The 24,138-nt window shown below is 50.7% G+C and overlaps 1 protein-coding gene across 4 annotated transcripts in view; it reads left to right on the top strand.

Moving 5' to 3' along the window:
* Positions 1 to 3,987: 3,987 nt before the first annotated feature.
* The window catches only part of kiz (kizuna centrosomal protein), a 433,449-nt gene continuing 413,298 nt past the window's right edge, over positions 3,988 to 24,138 (top strand). For 3 of the 4 annotated variants that reach the window (XR_015077557.1, XM_085981766.1, XM_085981765.1), the window contains exon 1: positions 3,990 to 4,097. Coding sequence is in view for 3 of the 4 variants with exons in the window: in XM_085981766.1 (XP_085837892.1) it covers positions 4,033 to 4,097 (65 nt within the window). In the remaining variant the exon portion in view is untranslated. Of the gene's footprint in view, positions 4,098 to 24,138 lie in introns of all 4 variants that reach the window. The other variant, XM_085981767.1, reaches the window with a different exon arrangement.

Below are 24,138 nucleotides of genomic sequence, written 5' to 3'. Positions count from 1 at the left end.
AAAGGGGGGGGGCGAGGGGGGAAAGGGGGAGGGCGAGGGGGGGCGAGGGGGGAAAGGGGGGGCGAGGGGGAAAGAGGGGGGGGCGAGGGGGAAGGAGGGGGGGCGAGGGGGAAAGAGGGGGGGCGAGGGGGGAAAGAGGGGGGGCGAGGGGGAAAGAGGGGGAAAGAGGGGGGGGCGAGGGGAAAGGGGGGGGCGAGGGGGGAAAGGGGGGGGGCGAGGGGGAAAGGGGGGGGCGAGGGGGAAAGGGGGGGGCGAGGGGGAAAGGGGGGGGCGAGGGGGAAAGGGGGGGGCGAGGGGGAAAGGGGGGGCGAGGGGGAAAGGGGGGGCGAGGGGGAAAGAGGGGGGGCGAGGCGGAAAGAGGGGGGGCGAGGGGGAAAGAGGGGGGGCGAGGGGGAAAGAGGGGGGGGCGAGGGGAAAGGGGCGAGGGGGAAAGAGGGGAGGGGGGAAAGAGGGGGGGCGAGGGGGGAAAGAGGGGGGGCGAGGGGGAAAGAGGGCGGGGGCGAGGGGGAAAGAGGGGGGGGCGAGGTGGAAAGGGGGGGCGAGGTGGAAAGGGGGGGCGAGGGGGAAAGGGGGGGCGAGGGGAAAGGGGGGGCGAGGGGGAAAGGGGGGGGCGAGGGGGAAAGGGGGGGGCGAGGGGGAAAGGGGGAGGGCGAGGGGGGGCAAGGGGGAAAGGGGGGGCGAGGGGGAAAGGGGGGGCGAGGGGGAAAGGGGGGGGCGAGGGGGAAAGAGGGGGGGCGAGGGGGAAAGAGGGGGGGGCGAGGGGAAGGAGGGGGGGCGAGGGGAAAGGGGGGGGGGCGAGGGGGAAAGGGGGGGGGCGAGGGGAAAGGGGGGGCGAGGGGGAAAGGGGGGGCGAGGGGGAAAGAGGGGGGGCGAGGGGAAAGAGGGGGGCGAGGGGGAAAGAGGGGGGGCGAGGGGGAAAGGGGGGGGCGAGGGGGAAAGGGGGGGGCGAGGCGGAAAGAGGGGGGGGCGAGGGGGAAAGAGGGGGGGCGAGGGGGAAAGAGGGGGGGCGAGGGGGAAAGAGGGGGGGCGAGGGGGAAAGAGGGGGGGCGAGGGGGAAGAGGGGGGGCGAGGGGGAAAGAGGGGGGGCGAGGGGGGAAAGCGAGGGGGAGAGGGGGGGGAGGGGGAAAGAGGGGGCGAGGGGGAAAGAGGGGGGCGAGGGGGAAAGAGGGCGGGGGCGAGGGGGAAAGAGGGGGGGCGAGGGGGAAAGAGGGGGGGCGAGGGGGAAAGAGGGGGGGGGGGCGAGGGGGAAAGAGGGGGGGGCGAGGGGGAAAGGGGAGGGCGAGGGGTAAAGGGGGGGCGAGGGGGAAAGGGGGGGCGAGGGGGAAAGGGGGGGCGAGGGGGAAAGGGGGGGCGAGGGGGAAAGAGGGGGGGCGAGGGGGAAAGAGGGGGGGGCGAGGGGGAAGCGAGGGGGGAAAGAGGGGGGGCGAGGGGGAAAGAGGGGGGGCGAGGGGGAAAGAGGGGGGGCGAGGGGGAAAGAGGGGGGGCGAGGGGAAAGAGGGGGGGGGCGAGGGGGGAAAGGGGGGGGCGAGGGGGAAAGGGGGGGGCGAGGGGGAAAGGGGGGGGCGAGGGGAAAGGGGGGGGCGAGGGGGAAGAGGGGGGGGGCGAGGGGGAAAGAGGGGGGGGCGAGGGGGAAAGAGGGGGGGGGCGAGGGGGAAAGAGGGGGGCGAGGGGGAAAGAGGGGAGGGGGAAAGAGGGGGGGCGAGGGGGAAAGAGGGGGGGGCGAGGGGAAAGCGAGGGGAAAGAGGGGGGGCGAGGGGGGCGAGGGGGAAAGAGGGCGGGGGCGAGGGGGAAAGAGGGGGGCGAGGGGGAAAGAGGGGGGAAAGAGGGGGAAAGAGGGGGGGGCGAGGGGGGGCGAGGGGGAAAGGGGGGGGGCGAGGGGAAAGGGGGGGGGGCGAGGGGGAAAGGGGGGGGCGAGGGGGAAAGAGGGGGGGGGCGAGGGGGAAAGAGGGGGGGCGGCGAGGGGGAAAGAGGGGGGGCGAGGGGGAAAGAGGGGGGGCGAGGGGGAAAGTGGGGGGGGCGAGGGGGAAAGGGGGGGGCGAGGGGGAAAGGGGGGGGCGAGGGGGAAAGGGGGGGGCGAGGGGAAAGGGGGGGGGCGAGGGGGAAAGGGGGGGCGAGGGGGAAAGGGGGGGGGCGAGGGGGAAAGGGGGGGGGCGAAGGGGAAAGAGGGGGGCGAGGGGGAAAGAGGGGGCGAGGGGGAAAGAGGGGGGCGAGGGGGAAAGGGGGGCGAGGGGGAAAGGGGGGGGCGAGGGGAAAGAGGGGGGCGAGGGGGAAAGAGGGGGGGCGAGGGGGAAAGAGGGGGGGGCGAGGGGGAAAGAGGGGGGGCGAGGGGGAAAGAGGGGGGGCGAGGGGGAAAGAGGGGGGGCGAGGGGGGGCGAGGGGGGGCGAGGGGGAAAGAGGGGGGGCGAGGGGGAAAGAGGGGGGGCGAGGGGGAAACGAGGGGGGGGCGAGGGGAAAGAGGGGGGGCGAGGGGGAAAGAGGGGGGGCGAGGGGGAAAGAGGGGGGGCGAGGGGGAAAGAGGGGGGGCGAGGGGGAAAGAGGGGGGGCGAGGGGGAAAGAGGGGGGGCGAGGGGGGGCGAGGGGGAAAGAGGGGGGGGCGAGGGGGAAAGAGGGGGGGCGAGGGGAAAGAGGGGGGGTGCGAGGGGAAAGAGGGGGTGCGAGGGGGGGCGAGGGGGAAAGAGGGGGGGCGAGGGGGGGCGAGGGGGGCGAGGGGGGGCGAGGGGGGCGAGGGGGGGCGAGGGGGGGCGAGGGGGGGCGAGGGGGGGCGAGGGGAAAGAGGGGGGGCGAGGGGGAAAGAGGGGGAAAGAGGGGGAAAGAGGGGGAAAGAGGGGGAAAGAGGGGGAAAGAGGGGGGGCGAGGGGAAAGAGGGGGGGCGAGGGGGAAAGAGGGGGGGCGAGGGGGAAAGAGGGGGGGCGAGGGGGAAAGAGGGGGGCGAGGGGGAAAGAGGGGGGGGCGAGGGGGAAAGAGGGGGGGGCGAGGGGGAAAGAGGGGGGGGGCGAGGGGGGTAAAAGAGGGGGGTTAAAGAGGGGGGCAAGAGGGGGAAAGGCGAGGGGGAAAGAGGGGGGGGGGGCGAGGGGGAAAGAGGGGGGGGCGAGGGGGAAAGAGGGGGGGGCGAGGGGGAAAGAGGGGGGGGCGAGGAGGAAAGAGGGGGAAGGCGAGGGGGAAAGAGGGGGGGCGAGGGGGAAAGGGGGGGCGAGGGGGAAAGGGGGGGCGAGGGGGAAAGGGGGGGCGAGGGGGAAAGGGGGGGCGAGGGGGAAAGGGGGGGCGAGGGGGAAAGGGGGGGCGAGGGGGAAAGAGCGGGGGGCGAGGGGAAAGGGGGGGGGCGAGGGGGAAAGAGGGGGGGCGAGGGGGAAAGAGGGGGGGCGAGGGGGAAAGAGGGGGGGGGCGAGGGGGAAAGAGGGGGGGCGAGGGGGAAAGGCGAGGGGGAAAGAGGGGGGGCGAGGGGGAAAGAGGGGGAAAGAGGGGGGGGCGAGGGGGAAAGAGGGGGGGGCGAGGGGGAAAGAGGGGGGGGCGAGGGGGAAAGAGGGGGGGCGAGGGGGAAAGAGGGGGGGCGAGAGGGCGAGGGGGAAAGAGGGGGGGGAAAGAGGGGGGGGGAAAGAGGGGGGGAAAAGAGGGGGGGCAAGAGGGGGGGAAAGGCGAGGGGGAAAGAGGGGGGGCGAGGGGGAAAGAGGGGGGGGGGCGAGGGGGAAAGAGGGGGGGGGGCGAGGGGGAAAGAGGGGGGGGGCGAGGGGGAAAGAGGGGGGGGGGCGAGGGGGAAAGGCGAGGGGAAAGAGGGGGGGGGGCGAGGGGGAAAGAGGGGGGGGGGCGAGGGGAAAGAGGGGGGGGGGCGGGGGGAAAGAGGGGGGGGGGCGGGGGGGAAAGAGGGGGGGGGGGCGGGGGGAAAGAGGGGGGGGGCGGGGGAGAAAGAGGGGGGGGGGCGGGGGAGAAAGAGGGGGGGGCGGGGAGTGGCTTTTGCTCTCAGGCCTGCTGGGCTGGAGGGGAGGCGGTAACTCGCGGCGCTGTCTGGGAGCGGTTGCGTATGGTAACGGTGCCGAGATGGCGGCGGGAGAGCCGGGCTTCCTGGAGAGAGTGGGTGAGCTGCAGCGGCAACTGCACGCCAGGTGAGCTCCACGCCCCTGCCCCCTCACTGAGCCTCCTCCCTCGGCCGCACGGAAGGGACGGGACCCCGTAGCTCTGCTCCGCAGCAATGGCTGGCCGCGGCGTCCTGCTCGCAGGCCTCGGGTTGGAGCCTCGGCCTCGGGTTGGAGGCTAACTGGCTCGACACTCTGTCAGCCGTCAGAGCTTTGAAGTTGCACAGTTCGTTTTGAACTGTCAGTGAGGGAGGGGATGTCGCAAAGAATGGCACAGTTCAGAAACCCATCTTCTACACATAAAGAGCTGTGTTTGTCTTTCAAAATGAGATACAGCCAAATACAGGGCACATTTTTTGCAATGGAGAAAGAGAACTTGCATTTATATTGCACTTTTCACGACCCCAGGACGCCCCAAAGCGCTTTATAGCCAATGAAGTGCTTTGTTTTTTAAGTGTAGTCACACTGTTGCAATGTAGGAAGGGGCAGTCAAATTGTGCACAGCAGGCAGCCACAAACAGCAATCTGATAATGCCCAGATAAACTGCATTGGTGATGTTGGTTGAGGGACAAACGTCCAGGACACATAGGGTTAGGCCACTCAGCCCCTCAAGCCTGTTCCACCATTCAATTAGATTAAGGCTGATATGTATCACTCCATTTACCCGCCTTGTTTCCCTTCATACCGTTGCCTAACAAAAATCAATTAATCTCTGTTTTGAAATTTTCAATTGATACTGGGGAGAACTCCCCTGCTCTTCTTCAAATAGCGCTATGGGATCTTTTACATCCACCTGACGCAGAGGGAGCCTCGGTTGTCACTCAAGATGAATGAGATCTAATGGGTCTGATTATTAAACTCCAATTTCCAGTTTCCCTCAATATCATTTAGAATTTTCTAAGCCCTATAGGGGTTGGATCGGGTGGATGCGGGGAGGATGTTCCCGATGATGGGTGAAACTAGCACTAGGGGGCATAGTCTTAGAATAAGGGGCTGCTCTTTCAAAACTGAGATGAGGAGGAACTACTTCACTCAGAGGGTGGTAGGTCCATGGAATATGCTGCCCCAAAAAGCTGTAGAAGCTACATCATTACATAAATTTAAAACAGAAATAGACAGTTTCCTAGAAGTAAAGGGAATTAAGGGTTACGGGGAGTGGGCAGGAATTTGGACATGAGTCTAGGTTCGGATCAGTCATGGCCCTGTGGGTAGCGGAGCGGGCCCAGGGACCATGTAGCCTGATCCTGCTCCTATTTCGTGTGTCTAATTCTGTTAGATTCAGGAGATGGTTCAGTGATAGTAGATTGGCGGTTAGGATCAGATCAGCCATGATCTTATTGAATGGCGGAGCAGGCTCGAGGGGCCGATTGGCCTACTCCTGCTCCTATTTCTTATGTTCTTATGTATAACCCTTCAAGAACTCTGCAGTCCTCCAACTTTGGCCTCTTGTGCATCCCCCAGTCCCTTCAATCAACCAATGGTGGCAGTGGCTTCAGCCATCTAGGCCCGAAACGTTGGAATGACCTCTCCACCTCTCCTCCTTTTAAGAAGTTCCTTAAAATCTACATCTTTGATCAAGCGTTTAGTTACCTGCCCTAATATTTCCTGCTTTGGCTCTGTGTCAGATTTTGTCTGATTATGCTCCTGTGAAGTGCCTTGGGATGTTTTACTATGGTAAAGGAACTATATAAATGTAAGTTGTTGCAAAATTGATACTTTGAAAATTAACTAAATTCAGTAAGGAGATGTTTCAATATAGAATGCTGAATTCAGTTGAAACCCAAGGATTTTTAAATGGTTCTAATGGAGAGTATTTTAATATTCATGACCGATTGTGTCACCCTTAAATAGAATTTTGAACAATGTTGCTAACGTTCACATTGCACCAGATCTCTTGGGTCCTTCAGTGCAAACTTTCAATAGTATATGAATAGCCATCTTGAAAAGCTCGAAAGAGAAAGTTTTATCCAACTAAGAGTCACGAGTGTTTAATCCCTTCTACAAGTGCTCCAGACCTTTTACGTTACAACTATGGGTCCTGGGAAAGTGACGCCAAAAGTGTTGGCTCTTTGGTGGTTGAGTCATTTATGTTCAGGAGTGCTGGCGACAGCTGAAGCACCACATATCTGTAATCCCTGGCACTCGTTTACTAGAAAAGTGCCTTAAGTTAAAATATACTACTAGGTATGGATATTTTCAGTACCACCCAATCTATTTTGTTGAATAGATTTGTGACAAAATTCCAGTCATCATTTTTGAAATTAAAGGTTATTAGTTTCCAAAAATTGCAATAATCCAGTAACTAAAATGGCACTATTAGTACTAAGACTAATGCGTCGTGATAATCTCACTGTAATTACAACAGAAATAATGCTTGCACTGCACAAGGTGCAGTTAGACAAAATATTGCTATTTCTGACCGCCTTTGTTTCTTGCTGTTTTTTTGTGCGCATGAACACAACAATCTGAAATTTAAGCATCAGTAGAACAGGTCTGTATTTTCATTTTACATGTTGAAGGGTGCAAAAAACATTTGCACATATAGGTGGAACTGACCTAAAAATCAGTGGTTTTTATATTTAGTTACTTCTCACATGGCACAATCCTCCTAGCTTCAGCTCGGAGCCAATATTTTATTTTGTGACATACCTTGAGCTTGGACTTCATAAAGAAGAAACTTCTGTTCAGCACCGACAGTTGAATGACAGCCCCTGCATGTGATTTCAGCCATTTTGTCATCTTCCCTCGCCTCCCTTCCAATGAGAACTCACTTCTCCATCATACGGGGACAGGAGGATAACAGTTCATACCATGAAAATGTTATTTTTTAATTTTTTTAATGTATCATTACAATTTTTTTTAATAGCAGGCTTCACATCACTTCGCCACGTCCCAAAAATAATCTAATTGAACAGCACTTGGCATCAGAAAATGTCACCATAATTAAGCCTGAAACCCATTATCAGCAACAAGTCATAATTTTGAAGCTAAAGTTATTTTGACATTGATCTACAGCAAAGTCACGAAGTTTCACCTACCCCTTTTTGACACTGCTGTCTTGATGCCATTGTCTGCTGACCTCCACCCCACCCCCCCTCCATGTTAAGTGTTGATCCCACTCCCTTAAAAACTGTGTTCCTACAAGAAATGGCACTTCCTGCTCACGAAGGACAACATCTATGACTATTGCGGTTGCCCACCTCAGAGAGGCACACTACTGTTAATCATGTTGGACAGCAAAAGTGCTGTATTTGAGCAGCAGAACAGTGGTCCTTTGCAGTCCTATATTCCTAAGGACATCGGGACATATAGGGGGAGCGGAAGAGTGTAGATTAGTATAGTATGTCTGGTGATGCATCATGAGTAATCATGCTTTTCTGTAGTTTAATTGATTCCTTTAGGGAGTCAAGAAAAAGTTCCCTGGAATTTTTCCTGAAATGGGCCACAGATTTTTCTTTCTTTTGGCTCCCCCAGGAGTTAACATTACTAGCAAATGGGAAAGGTAGTGCATGAGGTTTCACTGCCCAACAGGTCAGACAGGGTTCGACCCGAAACGTCAACTCAAATTTCTCTCCACGGATGTTGCCTGACCTGCTGAATTTTTCCAGCATTTTCTGTTGTTAGGTCGGACAACTGCCCTTCTTTGCTAATATTAGTATGTAAACTGCAAAATAAAAACAGCATTTTTAAATATCATTGAATGAATTAACTGTGTTTGCAACTTTCACTCCAGCAGAACTAGTTCACTTAAAATTTGTTTAAGAAAGTACTTTCATGAGGAATGAGAACACAAAAACTTCAATTCTAAAAGAAATTCTTTGTTGATTCATTGGACGAATGCATGGTGTGTTGTCGCAGTAAGCTATACAGACTCGGGTAGTCTCGTTTTGATCCTTGGTCAATGCTAAATTACTCAATTTCAGCCCAAGTGGCAGCGAGGACATTACAAATGGCTTCACTGTTCTAGGATTAGGGAAGAGAAGTGTTAGCTAGGTATCTTGCTCTTGACCACACGCTTCTGTGGACATTGGCTGAGGATAGCACTGGGCTCGGATGTGATGGCTTTCCCAGCCGATAATCACTGTCCAGACCCACACATGAACAGTAACCTCTTGAACCAGGTACAGTATTGGGGTTTTGCTGCTGCTTGTGGAACTGTACTCTACAATGGGTTTTCTGTCTTCAGGAAAAGAGGGCTATGGTTAAATTACTATTCATACTGTAACTGCATAAAGTTTTAATGTAATCTTTGCCATCTGTATTCCCATATTGTTTGTTTACTCACTCATGTGGAATTCTCCTATTCTGATCATTTGTCTATCTTTTCAAGTTTAAATGGAGACACATAGGGCCCGATTTTCTGGATTGTGCGGGAAATGGTCGGGTTCCCCGAATGTGGGGTTCCGACCTGAAAAAAAAATGGGTCAGCCAGCTGCACGCAATTTTCCCTCAAGTGGCCAATTAAGTTCCAGCATGTGGGCAGCCTTGCTAATTGTCCATTTCCAGTCAGAAGGCCCCACAGTATGATGTCATCATTCGTGGTGCTTTCAAGGTCCACAGCAAGCATTGCTTCCTCTGTTGGCTTCCAAACGAACCATACAGGATGGCAGAGGAGCCTGCAGCAGCTGTGGCCAGTGCCAGATCCCGAGCTGCCTCCAAATTCGACGAAGCTTCACTGCAGGCATTATTGGATGGGGTGAGGGCCCACAGCGAGGTCCTCTTCCCTAGGTCAGGCAGGAAGAGGCCTCCCACTGAGACCAAGGCTGCATGGATGCAGGTGTCAGCAGATGTCAACTCGCTGGGAGTCACCAGAAGAACCTGGATACAGTGTCGGAAACGATTCCATGACCTTCACCGTACAGGAAAAGCAAGAATGAAGTTTCCAACACCCTCAGCCTGATCCCCATTGCCTTTCCCCACCAGCACTCAGCTTTAGCACTCTCTTCCTCCACATCCCACTTCACAGTCACATCCATGCACCCTTACCCATTTCATCTCTCTCTATGCTCACATTCACATAACTATTCCACCATGGAGCCCTCACACTCCCTCTCACTCTGATGCTTTGAACACAGCTGACAACACACAGGGAGGGCCCTCGGCCTTGCAGCCTCACACCATCTTTGTCTCCCTCTAAGTATCTATGCTATGCAATCACTACACTCATTCCTTCCTTCTCACTCAAACTCCACTTGTCTCCCTCATTGCAGGAAAAGAGAACTCACAACAACAGAGAGCGAGCCAGGACTGGAGGAGGCCCACCCTCAGTAGCCCGCCTGACCCCCTGGGAGGAAGGAGTGCTGGAAATTGTTGGGGCTGATGTGGCCGCGGAAGTTGGGGAAGGAGTGACGGGGGCAGTCCCGCAAGCTGGTGACAGAATAGTTTGCCATCTCTCTCATTGACATAGCATGAGTCGCTGTTATGATTCTGAAGCTACATCATTTGGACTTATGAACATCTGCCAACTCCAATGTGCATGTAACCTTGGCATCACATCTCTAACTCCTTCCTCTACTCCCCCACAGGACCATCCAGAGCCCCCGTCCCCACTGTGGAGGAGGAAGAGGCTGTGTAGCCAGACACCTCAGAGGAAGCTCCAACCTCTGAGGGTGCAGCGTCAGCAGAAGTAAGCGCACCCAGCACCAGCGCAGACACTCACACCTCGGGGGGACCTTCGGGACATAGAGTAGTGTTGTCACCTGGTGTTTCACAGCTCACAAGTGAGCCTCAGCAGATTCTGGAGACAGGGGCAGTAGTGGAGAGTCCTCGTCGGAGCACGCAAGACTCTGCCAGCTCAGCTCAGCTGCGCTGCATGTCGACCCTCTGCCTCTGGGCCCATCCGCAAGAGAAGAGGTGATTGATCTCCATGCACAGATGCAGGAGTCTCTGGCAGGTTTTGTCTCCAGGGTCACTGCGAGTGTGGAGCGAATGGAGGAGTCCATAGCGACCATGAGCAGAGCCTTTGTGGAGTCATTGGCGCATGAACGCATCACCATGGAAAGGTTGGCAACCTCCATGGAGGAGATAAGTCGCCAGGATATGGAAAACATGGTGAGTGCTCATAAGAGAATGACATCTCTTGAGGAGCGATGGCCATCAATTGAACATAGAAACCAGACCTTCATGGAAGTCCTTCTGAGTAGGACTGCCAGTGTAGATACGGGTCCCCATGGCCCCTTAATGCACAGCAAGGTGCTCTCAAGCCACTTCCAAGCGCTGGCCCCTTCTGGCCTGTGCAGCTTCAGGTGAGTGAGCAGCAGCCTGGTGCTCCTGTTGCTGATCCTGCTGTTCCTGGTTCTGCTGCTGGAGATCCTCTAATGGCAAGAAGGGAAGGAAAAAAAGGCGTCCCATGCATCTGGTAGATGCCTCTGCTGAGGAAGCGCTGAGTGAGGGTGACGAGAGGGGCTTCCCAGGAGATCACATTGGAGAAGTGTGTGAGGCTCCAACCTTCCACAGCTGTGCCTAAGCCTTGAAGAAGTAGCCCCAAGCCTGCAACAACAAGGTCCTTCAACATACAAATGCTCTCCGATTAAATCTCAGCTTTCCTGAATGACCTGCAGCTGAGAGCAAGCAAGCCGGGATGCTTCACGCCAGGTTTCATTAGCGGGGTTCCCCGCAGGCATGTTTAGCGTGGGGAACCCTTGAAAATAGCAAGGGCCCCTTAAAATGGCATTAAACATGCCAATAATTGCTGATTAGGGTCCCGACGGCCAGCCCCGCCAGCGGCGGGCGGGACTGATTCGTGTCGGAGAGAAACGGCGGTCCGAAAGTCGGACGGGGCGGGGAATCAGGCGGGGGGGGCGGGGTCGCGACCCCCTATTTCTGCTATTTTCGGCCCCTGCCCGCCTGAAAACCCGCCCGACGGCTGGGAGAAAATCGGGGCCATAAGTTTCAGTTTCCATTCCAGCATTTGGTGAAATAAGGCCAAAACAAAAAATGGACTTTTATTAAAATAAAGTGTTGTTTAATATTTTGAAGATATGACTCAATAGCATTAGTGTACAAATACATTGATGTGGCAGCAGGGAATTAAATATACACTGGTTAAACTAGCTGACAAAATATGTGTCATGGTTATTTTGTGATGATTGTAGGTGAATAAGCTTGGCTTGTGCCACTTTGGCTCAGCTGGTAGCACTCTTGCCTCTGAGTCAGAAGGTTATGGGCTGAAAGCTCTATTCAAGGACATGAGTGCATAACCTAGGCTGACATCTCAGTGCAATACTTATGTAGTGCTGCACTGTTGCATGTGCTGTCCTTTGAACGAGACATTAAACTGAGGTCTCGCCTAACTGTTCATTTGGAAGCTAAAGATGCGTTAGCACTGTTTGAAGAACAGCGTGGAGTGCTCTATGTATCCTGGACAACATTCATTGCTCAACAAAGACCACCAAATAGATTAACTGTTCATTAATCGCACTGCTGTTCTTGGGACCTTGCTATCGGCAAAATGCCTCCTGCATTTGCCTACAGAGACTTGATAATATTTTATATAAATAAAGTGTTATATAAATGTAAGCCTTTTCTTTCTCAGTACAGAATGATTGTCCTCAATGTACAGATCATTATATGATGCTGGAACAGAATTTAACGTTAAACATGTACAATTGCAGTCAAATTCACTTTCAACTTGGGGCAGTTTTTATTCAGAAATAGAGTCATAAACTGTTTATAAGATCACATAAGATAAGTAGGCTGTGGAGCATGTTACAAAGCAATTAAAACTTGAAGATTTAGATAACTTAAACTGAGAACTTTACTCAGTGTCACAGAACTTTGAAATACATTGGCCCAGAAATTCGGGTCGGAGGCTTCCCGCGGGTGCAAGCCTCCGACCTGCACTTACCTAGCGCGCCGGCCGTTGAGCTGTGGGCCCACGTGGGATTCCGATCCCGGGCCTGCTCCAACTGTCGGCGCGCAGTGCTTGCGTATCCCAGGGGTGCAGTTAGTTCGATGCGTTCCCTGGGATCACGTGGGCCATGGAGAGCCAATGGTAGCAGGGAAATGCCCATTCATAAAATTGACAGGAAGAGCTGTCAAAACCATAAATACTATAAGCCCCAAAACATCACTAAAACTTCAAATAATTTTTTTTAATCATATTTTTAAAATAACTATAAATTATATGAAAGTAACTATTTTAAACAATAATTTAAATTTTTGAAAAAATTAATTACCTTTTCTAACAGGGCTAAAAATAAACTTACCTTTCTTTAAAGTATTTAAAAATAATAAACCTGTGGAAAAAATGTTTTAATTTTAATTAATTCACTACTTACCTTGTTAACAGCAGGCCTTGCGCCTGCTTACATAAGAAATAGGAGCAGGAGTAGGCCATACGGCCCCTCGGGCCTGCTCCGCCATTCAATAGGATCATGGCTGATCTGAATCTAGACTCACGTCCACTTCCCTGCCCCCTCCCCGTAACCCCTAATTCCCTTATCTGCTAGGAAAATGTCTATCTCCATTTTAAATTTATTTAATGTTGCAGCTTCCACAGCTCTCTGGGGTAGCAAATTCCATAGATTTACTACCCTCTGAGTGAAGAAGTTTCTCCTCATCTCAGTTTTGAAAGGGCAGCCCCTTATTCTAAGATTATGCCCCCTAGTTCTAGTCTCACCCATCAGTGGAAACATCCTCACCGCATCCACCCGATCAAGCCCCCTCACAATCTTATATGTTTCGATAAGATCGCCGCTCATTCTTCTGAATTCCAATGAGTAGAGTCCCAACCTACTCAACCTTTCCTTATACGTCAACCCCCTCATCACTGGAATCAACCGAGTGAACCTTCTCTGAACCGCCTCGAGAGCAAGTATATCTTTTCTTAAATATGGAAACCAAAACTGCACGCAGTATTCCAGGTGTGGCCTCACCAATACCCTGTATAACTGCAGCAAGACTTCCCTGTTTTTATACTCCATCCCCCTTGCAATAAAAGCCAAGATTCCATTGGCCTTCCTGATCACCTGCTGCACCTGCATACTAACCTTCTGTGTTTCATGCACCAGGACCCCCAGATCCCTTTGTACTGTAGCACTTTGCAGTTTCTCTCCATTTAGACAATAACTTGCTCTTTGATTTTTTCTGCCAAAGTGCATAACCTCACACTTTCCAACATTATATTGCATCTGCCAAATCTCTGCCCACTCACTTAGCCTGTCTATGTCCTTTTGCAGGTTTTTTATGTCCTCCTCACTCACTGCTTTCCCTCCCATCTTTGTATCGTCGGCAAACTTGGATATGTTGCACTCGGTCCTTTCCTCCAAATCGTTAATATAGATTGTAAAGAGTTGGGGTCCCAGCACTAACCCCTGCGGAACAACACTAGTTACTGATTGCCAGCCCGAGAACGAACCATTCATCCCAACTCTTTGTTTTCTGTTAAGATAGCCAATCTTCCACCCATGCCAGTATATTACCCCCAATCCTGTGATTTTTTTTATCTTGATCAGTAATCTTTTGTGTGGAACCTTGTCAAATGCCTTTTGGAAGTCCAAATACACTACATCCACTGGTTCCCCATTATCCACCCTGTATGTTACATCCTCAAAGAATTCGAGCAAATTTGTCAAACATGACTTCCCCTTCGTAAAACCATGCTGACTCTGTCCTATTAAATTATGTTTATCCAAATGCTCTGTTACTGTTTGCTTAATAATGGACTCCAACATTTTGCCAACCACAAATGTTAGGCTAACTGGTCTATAGTTTCCAGCTTTTTGTCTACTTCCCTTCTTAAATAAGGGTGTTACATTAGCAGTTTTCCAATCTGCCGGGACCTTTCCTGAGTCCAGGGAGTTCTGGAAAATGATCACCAATGCATCCACAATCCCTACCACCACTTCTCTCAAGACCCTAGGATGTAGGCCATCAGGTCCGGGGGATTTATCCGCCTTAAGTCCCATTATTTTACTGAGTACCATCTCCTTAGTGATTTTAATCGTGTTTAGCTCCTCCCCCCCCCCCCCCATTGCCCCCTGTTTATCCAGTGTTGGGATATTTTTAGTGTCCTCTACCGTAAAGACTGATACAAAATATTTGTTCAGCGTCTTTGCCATCTCCATGTTCCCCACCACTAGTTTCCCGGTCCCATCCTCTAAGGGACCAACGTTCACTTTAGCCACCCTTTTTCTTTTTATATAGCTGTAGAAACTCTTGCTATCTGTTTTTATATTTTTTGCTAGTTTACTTTCATAATCTATCTTCCCTTTCTAATTAATCTTTTAGTTATTGTTTGCTGGCTTTTAAATGCTTCCCAATCTTCTATCCTCCCACTAGATTTGGCTAATTTATATGCCCTTGTTTTCAGTCGAATACTATCCTTTATTACTTTACTAAGCCACGGATGGCTGTCTTTTCTTTTACTCCCCTTTTTCCTCAGTGGAATATATTTATCTTGAAAGATGTGAACTATCTCCTTGAATGTAGACCACTGCTCTTGTACCGTCTTACACTTTAATCTGTTTTCCCAGTCCACTTTAGTCAATTCTACTCTCATACCTTCATAGTCTCCTTTATTTAAGCTTAGTATGCTGGTTTGAGATCCAACTCTCTCACCCTCAAACTGAATTTGGAATTCAACCATATTATGGTCACTAATTCCAAGGGGATCCTTTACTCGGACATTTTTTATTAATCCTGTCTCATTACACAGGACCAGATCTAAGATTGCCTGCCCCCTGGTTGGTTCAGTTACATACTGCTCAAGGAACGCATCCCTAATACACTCTATGAACTCTTCCTCAATGCTGCCATGCCCAATTTGATTAGTCCAGTCAATATGAAAGTTAAAATCCCCCATGATTATAGCTGTTCCCTTATTACAAGCCCCAACTATTTCCTGATTTATACTCCGACCAACAGAGTTGCAACTGTTAGGAGGCCTATAGACTACGCCCACTAGTGACTTTTTCCCCTTATTATTCCTTATCTCCACCCAAACTGTTTCACTATCCTGATCCTTTGACCCAATATCATTTCTGACTATTGCAGTGATTCCATCCTTGATTAACATAGCAACCCCACCTCCCTTTCCTTCCTGTCTGTCCTTCCTAATTGTCAAATACCCTTGTATGTTTAGATCCCAGTCATGATTATCTTGCAGCCATGTTTCCGTAATGGCCACCAGATCATACCCATGTGTAGTTATTTGCACCGTCAACTCGTCAGTTTTGTTACGAATGCTGCGTGCATTCAGATAAAGAACTTTCAAATATGTTTTCTGACAATTTATTCCTACTTTTACCCCTTTTACTACTTTACCTTTATCATTATACATTCTGTCCCTTCCTGACACGCTCTGGTTTTTAATTCCCCCACTGCTACCTTGCTCTATTGCCTTCTCCGCTGTCATTTTTATTTTTCGCTCTCTTAAAACCTCCCCCCCACTAATTAGTTTAAAGCCCTCTCTACAGCCCTAGTTATTCGATTCGCCAGGATTCTAGTCCCAGCACTGGCCAAGTGAAGTCCGTCCCAACGGAACAGCTCTCTCCCGTCCCAGTACTGATGCCAGTGTCTCAGGAAGCAAAACCCATTTCTCCCACACCAGTCTTTGAGCCACGCATTTAACTCTCTAATTTTATTTACCCTAGCCAAATTTGCACGTGGCTCAGGTAGTAATCCAGAGATTATTACCCTTGTGGTTCTGCTTTTTAATTTGGCCCCTAGCTGCTCAAAATCCCTCAGCAGAACCTCCTTCCTTATCCTATCTATGTCGTTGGTACCAACATGGACCACGACAACTGGATCCTCCCCCTCCCACTCCAAGTTTCTCTCCAGCCCAGAGGAGATGTCCTTAACCCTGGCACCGGGCAGGCAACACAGCCTTTGGGACTCTCGCTCTCGGCTGCAAAGAACTCTATCTATCCCCCTAACGATACTATCCCCTACCACTACAACATTTCTTTTAACTCCCCCCACTTGAATGGCCCCCCGCTCCACGGTGCTGTGGCCAGGTTGCTCATTCTCCCCGCAGTCCCTGTTCCCATCCTCACGGAGTAAGAGCCTCAAACCTGTTGGACAAGAGCAAGGGCTGCGGCTCCTCCAACACTACCTCCTGGATCCTCGTACCTGCCTCACTTCTAGTCACACCATCCTGACCCTGGACTACATCTGAATTAATTAATCTAATTGGTGTGACTACTTCCTGATACACAGAGTCCAGGTAACTCTCCCCCTCCCTGATGTGCTCAGTGTTTGAAGTTCGGACTCCAGCTCTTCAACACGGAGCCGGAATTCCTCGAGCAGCCAACACTTACTGCAAATGTGATCACCGTGAGCATCAATGGTGTCCACCAGCTCCCACATATTGCAGCAGCAACACATCACCTGATCTCCCATTCTATGTAATTAATTAAATTTATTAATATTATTTTTAAATACCCTCTGCCCCGATTCTAAATGATGAATATCGCACCTTAGAAACTATAAACCACAGAGTTTAAGCTTAAAAAAGAGAGAAATACTTACCAACCAATCACCCGCTTTCTGGTGACGTCACACTTGGATTACTTTTTACCTCTCTCCTTCCCTCCGAGTTCGGAGACTGGTACGCCTTACCTGGTCTCTGGGGTCTTTATAGCCCCGCTCTGCCGCTCGAGATTCCCGCCGACGCTGTGAAGCCTTACCTGGTCTCTGGGGCCTTTTATAGCCCCGCTCTGCCGCTCGAGATTCCCGCCGATGCTGTGAGGCCTTACCTGGTCTCTGGGGCCTTTTATAGCCCCGCTCTGCCGCTCGAGTTTCCCGCCGATGCTGTGAGGCCTTACCTGGTCTCTGGGGCCTTTTATAGCCCCGCTCTGCCGCTCGAGATTCCTGCCGACGCTGTGAGCTTTTTATATGTGTAACTCCTGGAGACTTACCCTCCCGGAAAAACCTGGAAAAAAAACGTAAGTTCAATGCGCACGCGCTGCCTCTCCGGCGCACGCGTTCCACCTGTGAACCCCTTCTTTCAAGGGAACGGAAGTTCCGGTTTCCCGCGCATGCGCAGTGCATGCACGAAACCGGCACTTCCATTGGGCCTACGGGTGAGTACCCCGTGCGTACTCACCCGTGGAGACCCGAATTTCTGGGCCATTACATCTTTGAAACCCATTCCAATCTGTAAATACTATGCACTGTTGGAATCTGTAGGGTGATTTCATTACATCATTGGGTTTTGCTTCACTGCATGTAAAGGTCTAGCCCAAATATCATATAATGACCATTTCGCTGGAGAGTCTACAACTTTGGCATTGAATCAGCAAAGGAGCTATTACTTGTCTCAAATGTACCTTACAAATGGATCTATATATTTTATAAATGTTGTCTTCTTAACAAGAATGGTATTTTAAATAATCAAGGATAGTATCGTTACCTCAGATTTTAGGTACTGAAATTCCTTGTGCTGATTATAGTTTCTACAAGAACACACTAAGTAAGCCAACCCCACACAAAAAGAAAAGATGATTTACCTTGCTGGTCAAAGTCACAATCTCCTCTTTGCACACTGTTGATGCACATAGAATACACACGTATCATAACAGTGGAGTGGGAATAACAGGCTTCTTTTTTTAATGAGTACTGTGAGGAGTGTCCGATCCATTGTAGTGCTTAAAGCTATTGACTACAGTCACAGGACACACTTGTACAAGTTATTAAGATACTGGCCATTCCTGCTATCGAAGCATAATGGTGCCGCTTCAGCAATTGTGGAGTCACAGACTAATATGCCAATCAGTTTATAGCCTCGTTGTGTGGGTGACCTTCAGTTCAACTTAAAAAATAATCAGTTGGAAACAGAATAGTAATTATTGTTAGAGAAAAGCATTCAGATTCACTTGAGCTTTGGAAATTCACCAACTAAAATGCAAATATATCAACCTAAAGTCCAGAAAAAGGCCAGACTAGTAACTGAGTGTTGAAAGCCTTCTAGATTCCAACAGGATTCAGCTGCATACATTTGATCAAATAGACTTTCAGGGATGTCAACTGAGTGTCTCTTTCATGCAAGATCAGCAGTATACTCAGACATAATGGCCTGGATTTTGCGTAGATAATAACGGTGAGACTAACCGCTCACCATTATAATGGGGTCCACACATGCACAGTTAAATGCAGAAATCCGGAAGTTGCTGTCAGAGATACCTCGCTCATCAATAGGCTGCACTGTAACAGTCCTCACTGATAGACTCGGCACTGAAATCATTCTAAGGGTGCGAAGTTGGAGTACTTACCCACTAGTTCTGCACTGAAGATGCCAGAAAAGTTAGGGCTGGTGCATTCAGGAGTAAGTGCATTTTTAATGGCGGGATGAGCGATAATTATTGCCAACCTCTCTGGCCCTGAAAATTAAATTTTACAAATGTAGAGTCTCATTCCTTCAGAAGTTAATTAGTTTTGATGATTTAAAAAAAATAAAAAATGAAAATAAAATTATTTTTTTTTACTTTTTCTGTCTGTCTCTTTTATGTCTCTCTCTTAATCCCATCTGTCTTTCCCAATCTTTATTTTGCTATCTGTACATGATTTAAATCTAACTTATACTTCCTGTTTTCTACTTCCCGGTTTAGACTCTGCGGCCCCAGTTTTCCTGGAGCCTTCAGACGGGCGGGGGCTGAAATTCGCAGAAATAGGGGGTCGCGACCCCCCCCGCCCGATTCCCCGCCCCGCCCGACTTTCGCCCCGGTGTTTCAGCGCGACCCGAATCAGTCCCGCCCGCAGCAGGCGGGACTAGTCGTCGGGAGCCTAATGATCAATAATTGGCATCTTTAATCCTATTTTCAGGGGCCCTTGGAATTTTCAGCCTTTCCCCACATAAACCACGCCTGGTGGAAACACCGCTGATGAAACCTGGCGTGAACAATGTCGGCTTGCTTGCTTTCAGCTGCAGGTCAATCAGTAATGAAGAGATTTAATCAGCCAGCATTTGTAGGCTGCAGGGCCTTGTTGCTCAAGGCTTGGGGCAATTTGTTGAAGGCTTAGGCACAGCTGTGGAAGGTTGGAGCCTCAAACACTTCTCCAGTGTGAGCTCCTGGGAAGCCCCTCTCAGCACCCTAACTCAGCGCCTCCTCAACGGAGGCATCTGCCAGAAGCATGGGAGGCCTTTTGTTCCTTCCCTTCTTGGCATTAGAGGATCTCCAACAGCAGAGGAAGCTGCAGCAGATCCAGCAACAACAGCAGATCCAGCAACAACAGCAGATCCAGCAACAACAGCAGATCCAGCAACAGCAGCAGATCCAGCAACAACATCAGATCCAGCAACAGCAGCACCAGCAGGAGCGACAGGCTGCAGCTCAGCCACCTGAGGCAGCACAGGCCAGAAAGGGCCAGCGCATGGAAGGCCGTCGGCACAGGAGATACCCCCCAAACAGGGTCTACAGACACAGGGTGAGCTACCTCAAAATGACTGAGCAGCAGTGCCAAAGGCGGCTCCGACTTTCGCGAGAGGTAGTGACTGACATCTGCGCAATGCTACAGCAAGACCTGGAGCCCAGAGCACCAGGTCGACACTCCTTACCAGTGGCCATCAAAGTCACCACCGCACTCAACTTTTATGCCTCAGGCTCCTTCCAGGGATCAGCAGCAGACATCAGCGGCATCTCCCAGGCGGCCGCACACACTTGCATCAAACAGGTCACCGATGGCCTCTTTGCCATCGCACACAATCACATCCATCTCACGCAGGATCACACAAGTGTGAGGGCGCGAGCGCGTGGATTAGCTCAGCTGGCAGACTTTCCAAGGGTGCAGGGCGTCATTGACTGCACACATGTGGCCCTTAGGGCACCCCATCGCAATCCAGGAGTTTTTGTCAACCGCAAGGGCTTCCACTCCCTTAACGATCAGCTGGTGTGTGACCACAAGAAGGAGATTTTGCATGTTTGTGCCAAGTACCCTGGCAGCTGCCATGACTCCCTCATACTGCGCCAGTCTACTGTGCCTCCGCTATTCAGTTCGCCAAACAAACTTCAGGGATGGCTACTTGGAGACAAGGGATATCCCCTACGGAGTTGGCTAATGACGCCAGTGAGGAGACCAGCCAACGAAGCTGAGGAGCGCTACAACTCCAGCCACATTTCCACCAGATGCATTATCGAGCAAGCCATCGGATTGCTAAAGATGCGCTTCAGATGCCTCGATATATAAGGTGGAGCCCTACAGTACTCATCAGCCAGGGTCTCCAAAATCGTTGTGGTATGCTGTGTGCTTCACAACATGGCACAGCATCGTGGCTTGCCGATTCTGCAGGACCAAGAGGCTCCTCACAGAGCCGCCTCGGATGAGGATGATGCTGAGGAGGAGGAGGACGGAAACGAGCATCCTGCAGAGGCCCGTCAACCAGCGGCACCAGTGTGCGAGAACATTGCTGGGCGGAATGCAAGGAACGCACTCATCCTGGCCAGATTTGCGTAGCCTGGTACCACAAACACTGTAGCCTTGCTGCTTCTTAACTGACCATGGACAGTGGCCCATCCCTGCGCATTTCTACCTATTGGACCAGCTTGCTGACACCTGCAAGTAATCCTAAGGCCTCAATGTGAAATCCCCATTTGCCAAATGACAGACGCCACAACTCCAGCAGTTGCCACCAGATTTTTTATGTACAACTGATGGCATTAAAACTATATACAAGACTTCTCACCCAAGTGACTACCCTTGTGATTAGTGGTGCTTTATTTTTCTCTTATGCATGCTCCTACGTAGTGGTACCCCTGTGGCTTCAGCAGATGTGGAGGCCCCTTGCTCACTTTGCTGCTGCTCCTGTCTCGACACCTTTGGCGGGCATCCTCTTGGGTGGCGAGCCTGTGAGGGCTCGCCAGCAGTCTGCTGCTCCTGCGGCTGTGCAGGGGTTGAGACTCCTATCACACTTGGGTGTGGACTCCGGCGGGGCTCTGACCGAGGGCTCTGAAGTGGCATGGAAGTGAGAGCGCGTGGAGAGGAGCCCCCACTTCCTTGAGGTGTGCCAACAACCTCACTCTCATGGGTCAGCTCCCCCTCAGTGCAGATCATCACACATATCTAGTTTTGAGTTGTGTTCATCACAGTTTACATAGAATTATATAGGATATACAGCACAGAAATAGGCCATTTGGCCCAGCTAGTCCATATTTATGCTCCACTCGAGCCTCCTCCTACCCTTCCTCATCTAACTCTGTCAGCTTAACCCTCAATTCCCTTCTCCCTCATATGCTTATCTAGCCTCCCCTTAAATGCATCTATACTATTCACCTCAACTACTCCCTGTGGTAGTGAGTTCCACATTCTCACCACTCTCTGGGTAAAGAAGTTTCTTCTGAATTCCCTATTTGATTTCTTGGTGACTATCTTATTTTGATGGCCTCTAGTTTTGCTCTTCCCCACAAATTGACACTCTCTCTGAATCTACTCAATCAAACTCATTCATAATTTTAACGATCTCTATTAGGCCATCCCTTACCGAGCCTGTTCATCCTTTCCTGCCAGGTATAACCTCGCAGTTCTAATATCATCCTTGTAAATCTCTTTTGCATCCTCTCCAGTGCCTCTATATGCTTTTTATAATATGGTGACCAGAACTGTACACACCACTCCAAGTGTGGTCGAACCAAGGTTCGATACAAGTTTAACATAACTTCTCTACTTTTCAATTCTGTCCCTCTAGAAATAAACCCTAGTGCTTGGTTTGCTATTTTTATGGCTTTATTAACCTGTGGCGCAACTTTTAATGATTTGTGTATTTGTACTCCCAGATCCCTTTGCTCCTCTGCCGCATTTAGATCCTTATTTTTCTTACTAAAATGTAATACCTCACACTTATCTATGTTGAAATTCATTTGCCAATTATATGTCCAGTCTGCAAGTTAATTAATGGCTTCTTGCAATTTGTTGCAGTCCTCCTCTGTATTGACTAGCCAACCCAATTTGATGTCGTCCACAAATTTAAAAATTGTGTTTTTGATTCCAAATTCTAAAGCGTTAATATAAATTGTGAACAACCGTTGTCCCAGTACTGATCCTTGTGGGAACCCACTTCCCACCTTCTGCCACTCTGAATAGCTACCCTTTATCCCTACTCTGCTTTCTGTCTTGAAGCCAGCTAGCTATCCATTCTGCTACATGTCCCCTGACTCCGTATGCTCTGACCTTATTCATTAGTCTGTTATATGGTACCTTATCGAAGGCCTTTTGGAATTCTAGTTTGTCACACAAAGTTCTGTGCCACATTTAGAAAAGTATGACAAAGAGAAAGAAAGCTGGTCATATCTCATTTGTTCCTTCATACCGGGAATTGACCCCAAGTTCTGCCTAGACGTTTAAAAGAGTAAAAAGACTTTGCTTTGATATAACACCACATCACATCTTCAAGACATCTCAAAAAGCTTTACAACCATGAATTACTTTTGAAATGCAATCACTGTTATGTAGACAACGAATGCAGCAACCAACTTGTGTACAGTAAGGCCCCACAAACAGCAGATAACATGACTAACCAGTTAATCTGTTTTTTGGTGATGCTGGTTGAGGGAGGAATGTTGTGGCTGTATACCAGGAGAATTCTGTTCTTCAAATAGTGCCATAGGAACTTTTAATTCCACCTTAACAGACAGACGGGGCCTCGGTTTAATACCTCGTCGAAAAGACAATATAATGCAGTTTGCTCTCAGTACTGCACTGAAGTGTCAGCCTAGATAATGTGCTCAAGTCCTGGAGTGGGATTTGAACTTTTGACTTTCTGACTTGGATATGAGATGTTACCAACCACTTTAGCCTATACTTAGCCTTAGGAACGCATAGCAATTAGACCTTGTGGCATTAAAGGAACACAACCTGTTACACACAGCTGCATCTCAGCGGCAGAATAATAAATTATGTATTCAAAAGCAAAATACTGCAGATGCTGGAAATCTGAAATAAAAACAGAAAATGCTGGAAATACTCAGCAGGTGAGGCAGCATCTGTGGAGAGAGAAACAGAGTTAACGTTTCAGGTCGATGACCCTTCGTCAGAACTGGTAAAAGTTAAGAGATATAGTAGGTTTTAAGCAAGTGCAGGGGCAGGGAAAAGTGAAAGGAGAGGAAAGAACAAAAGGGAAGGTGTGTGATGGGGTGGAAGGCAGACCATCCCTTTGATTCTTTCCTCCCCTTCCCCTTCCCCCTGCCTCTGTACTTGCTTAAAACCCGCTTTATCTCTTAACGTTTTCCAGTTGTGATGAAAGGTCATCGACCTGAAACATTAACTCTGTTTCTTTCTCCACAGATGCTGCCCTACCTTCGAGCATTTTGTTTTTATTTCAGACTGGAATCAACTTCAGCACTTATCAGTGCCCTTGAAATTCTCATCAAACCAAATGATAAACGGCTGATGCTTTTTTTTTTATTCGTTCATGGGATGTGGGCGTCACTGGCAAAGCCAGCATTTATTGCCCATTCCTAGTTGCCTTGAGAAGGTGGTGGTGAGCCGCCTTCTTCAACCGCTGCAGTCCGTGTGGTGAAGGTACTCCCACAGTGCTGTTAGGGAGGGCTGCTGGTGGTTTGATTGAAATTGAAAAAAATTCTGTAGCCTCTTCCCTTTTTAGATACTAAACTGACTCCTTGATAAGGAATGAAGGCAGAGCCTGGTCTCCAATCGTCTTGGATCCACTTGCCATTGGACCAAGACCTTGCTCTGTCAAGCCCGTGTGGTAGCTGGTGTGCAATATTAAAAGAATTCACGCACAGGCATCTTCCACCCTTTAAAATTAAGTTCAGGACCTGGAACGTCAGGACCCTCATGGACAACCCCAACAGTGACAGACCGGAACGCCGTACTGCTCACCCCACCCACCCACCCACCCCTTCAACCACCGTCTGCCCCACATGTGACAGAGGCTGTAGGTCCCGCATTGGACTCATCAGTCACCTGCGAACTCATTTTTAATGTGGAAGCAAGTCATCCTTGGTTCCGAGGGACTGCCTAAGAAGGAGAAGAAGGCATAATCATTGGCTTTGAGGTGCAGATTAGTGAGGGTTCCATGGAGCATGCTGTTTTGATACTTACACCTGTTTGCTTGAGGATATATAGTGTAGTTGTACAAAGCAATTTGAGCAGTGTATAGAATTGACAAAATGGTGC

Source organism: Somniosus microcephalus, chromosome 3, assembly GCF_052327205.1.
Source record: "Somniosus microcephalus isolate GS21.2 chromosome 3, FLI_Smic_1.0, whole genome shotgun sequence".
Lineage (NCBI taxonomy): Eukaryota > Metazoa > Chordata > Chondrichthyes > Squaliformes > Somniosidae > Somniosus > Somniosus microcephalus.
The sequence above is the reverse complement of the archived record's forward strand: the minus strand, read 5'-3'. Positions and strand labels throughout refer to the sequence as shown.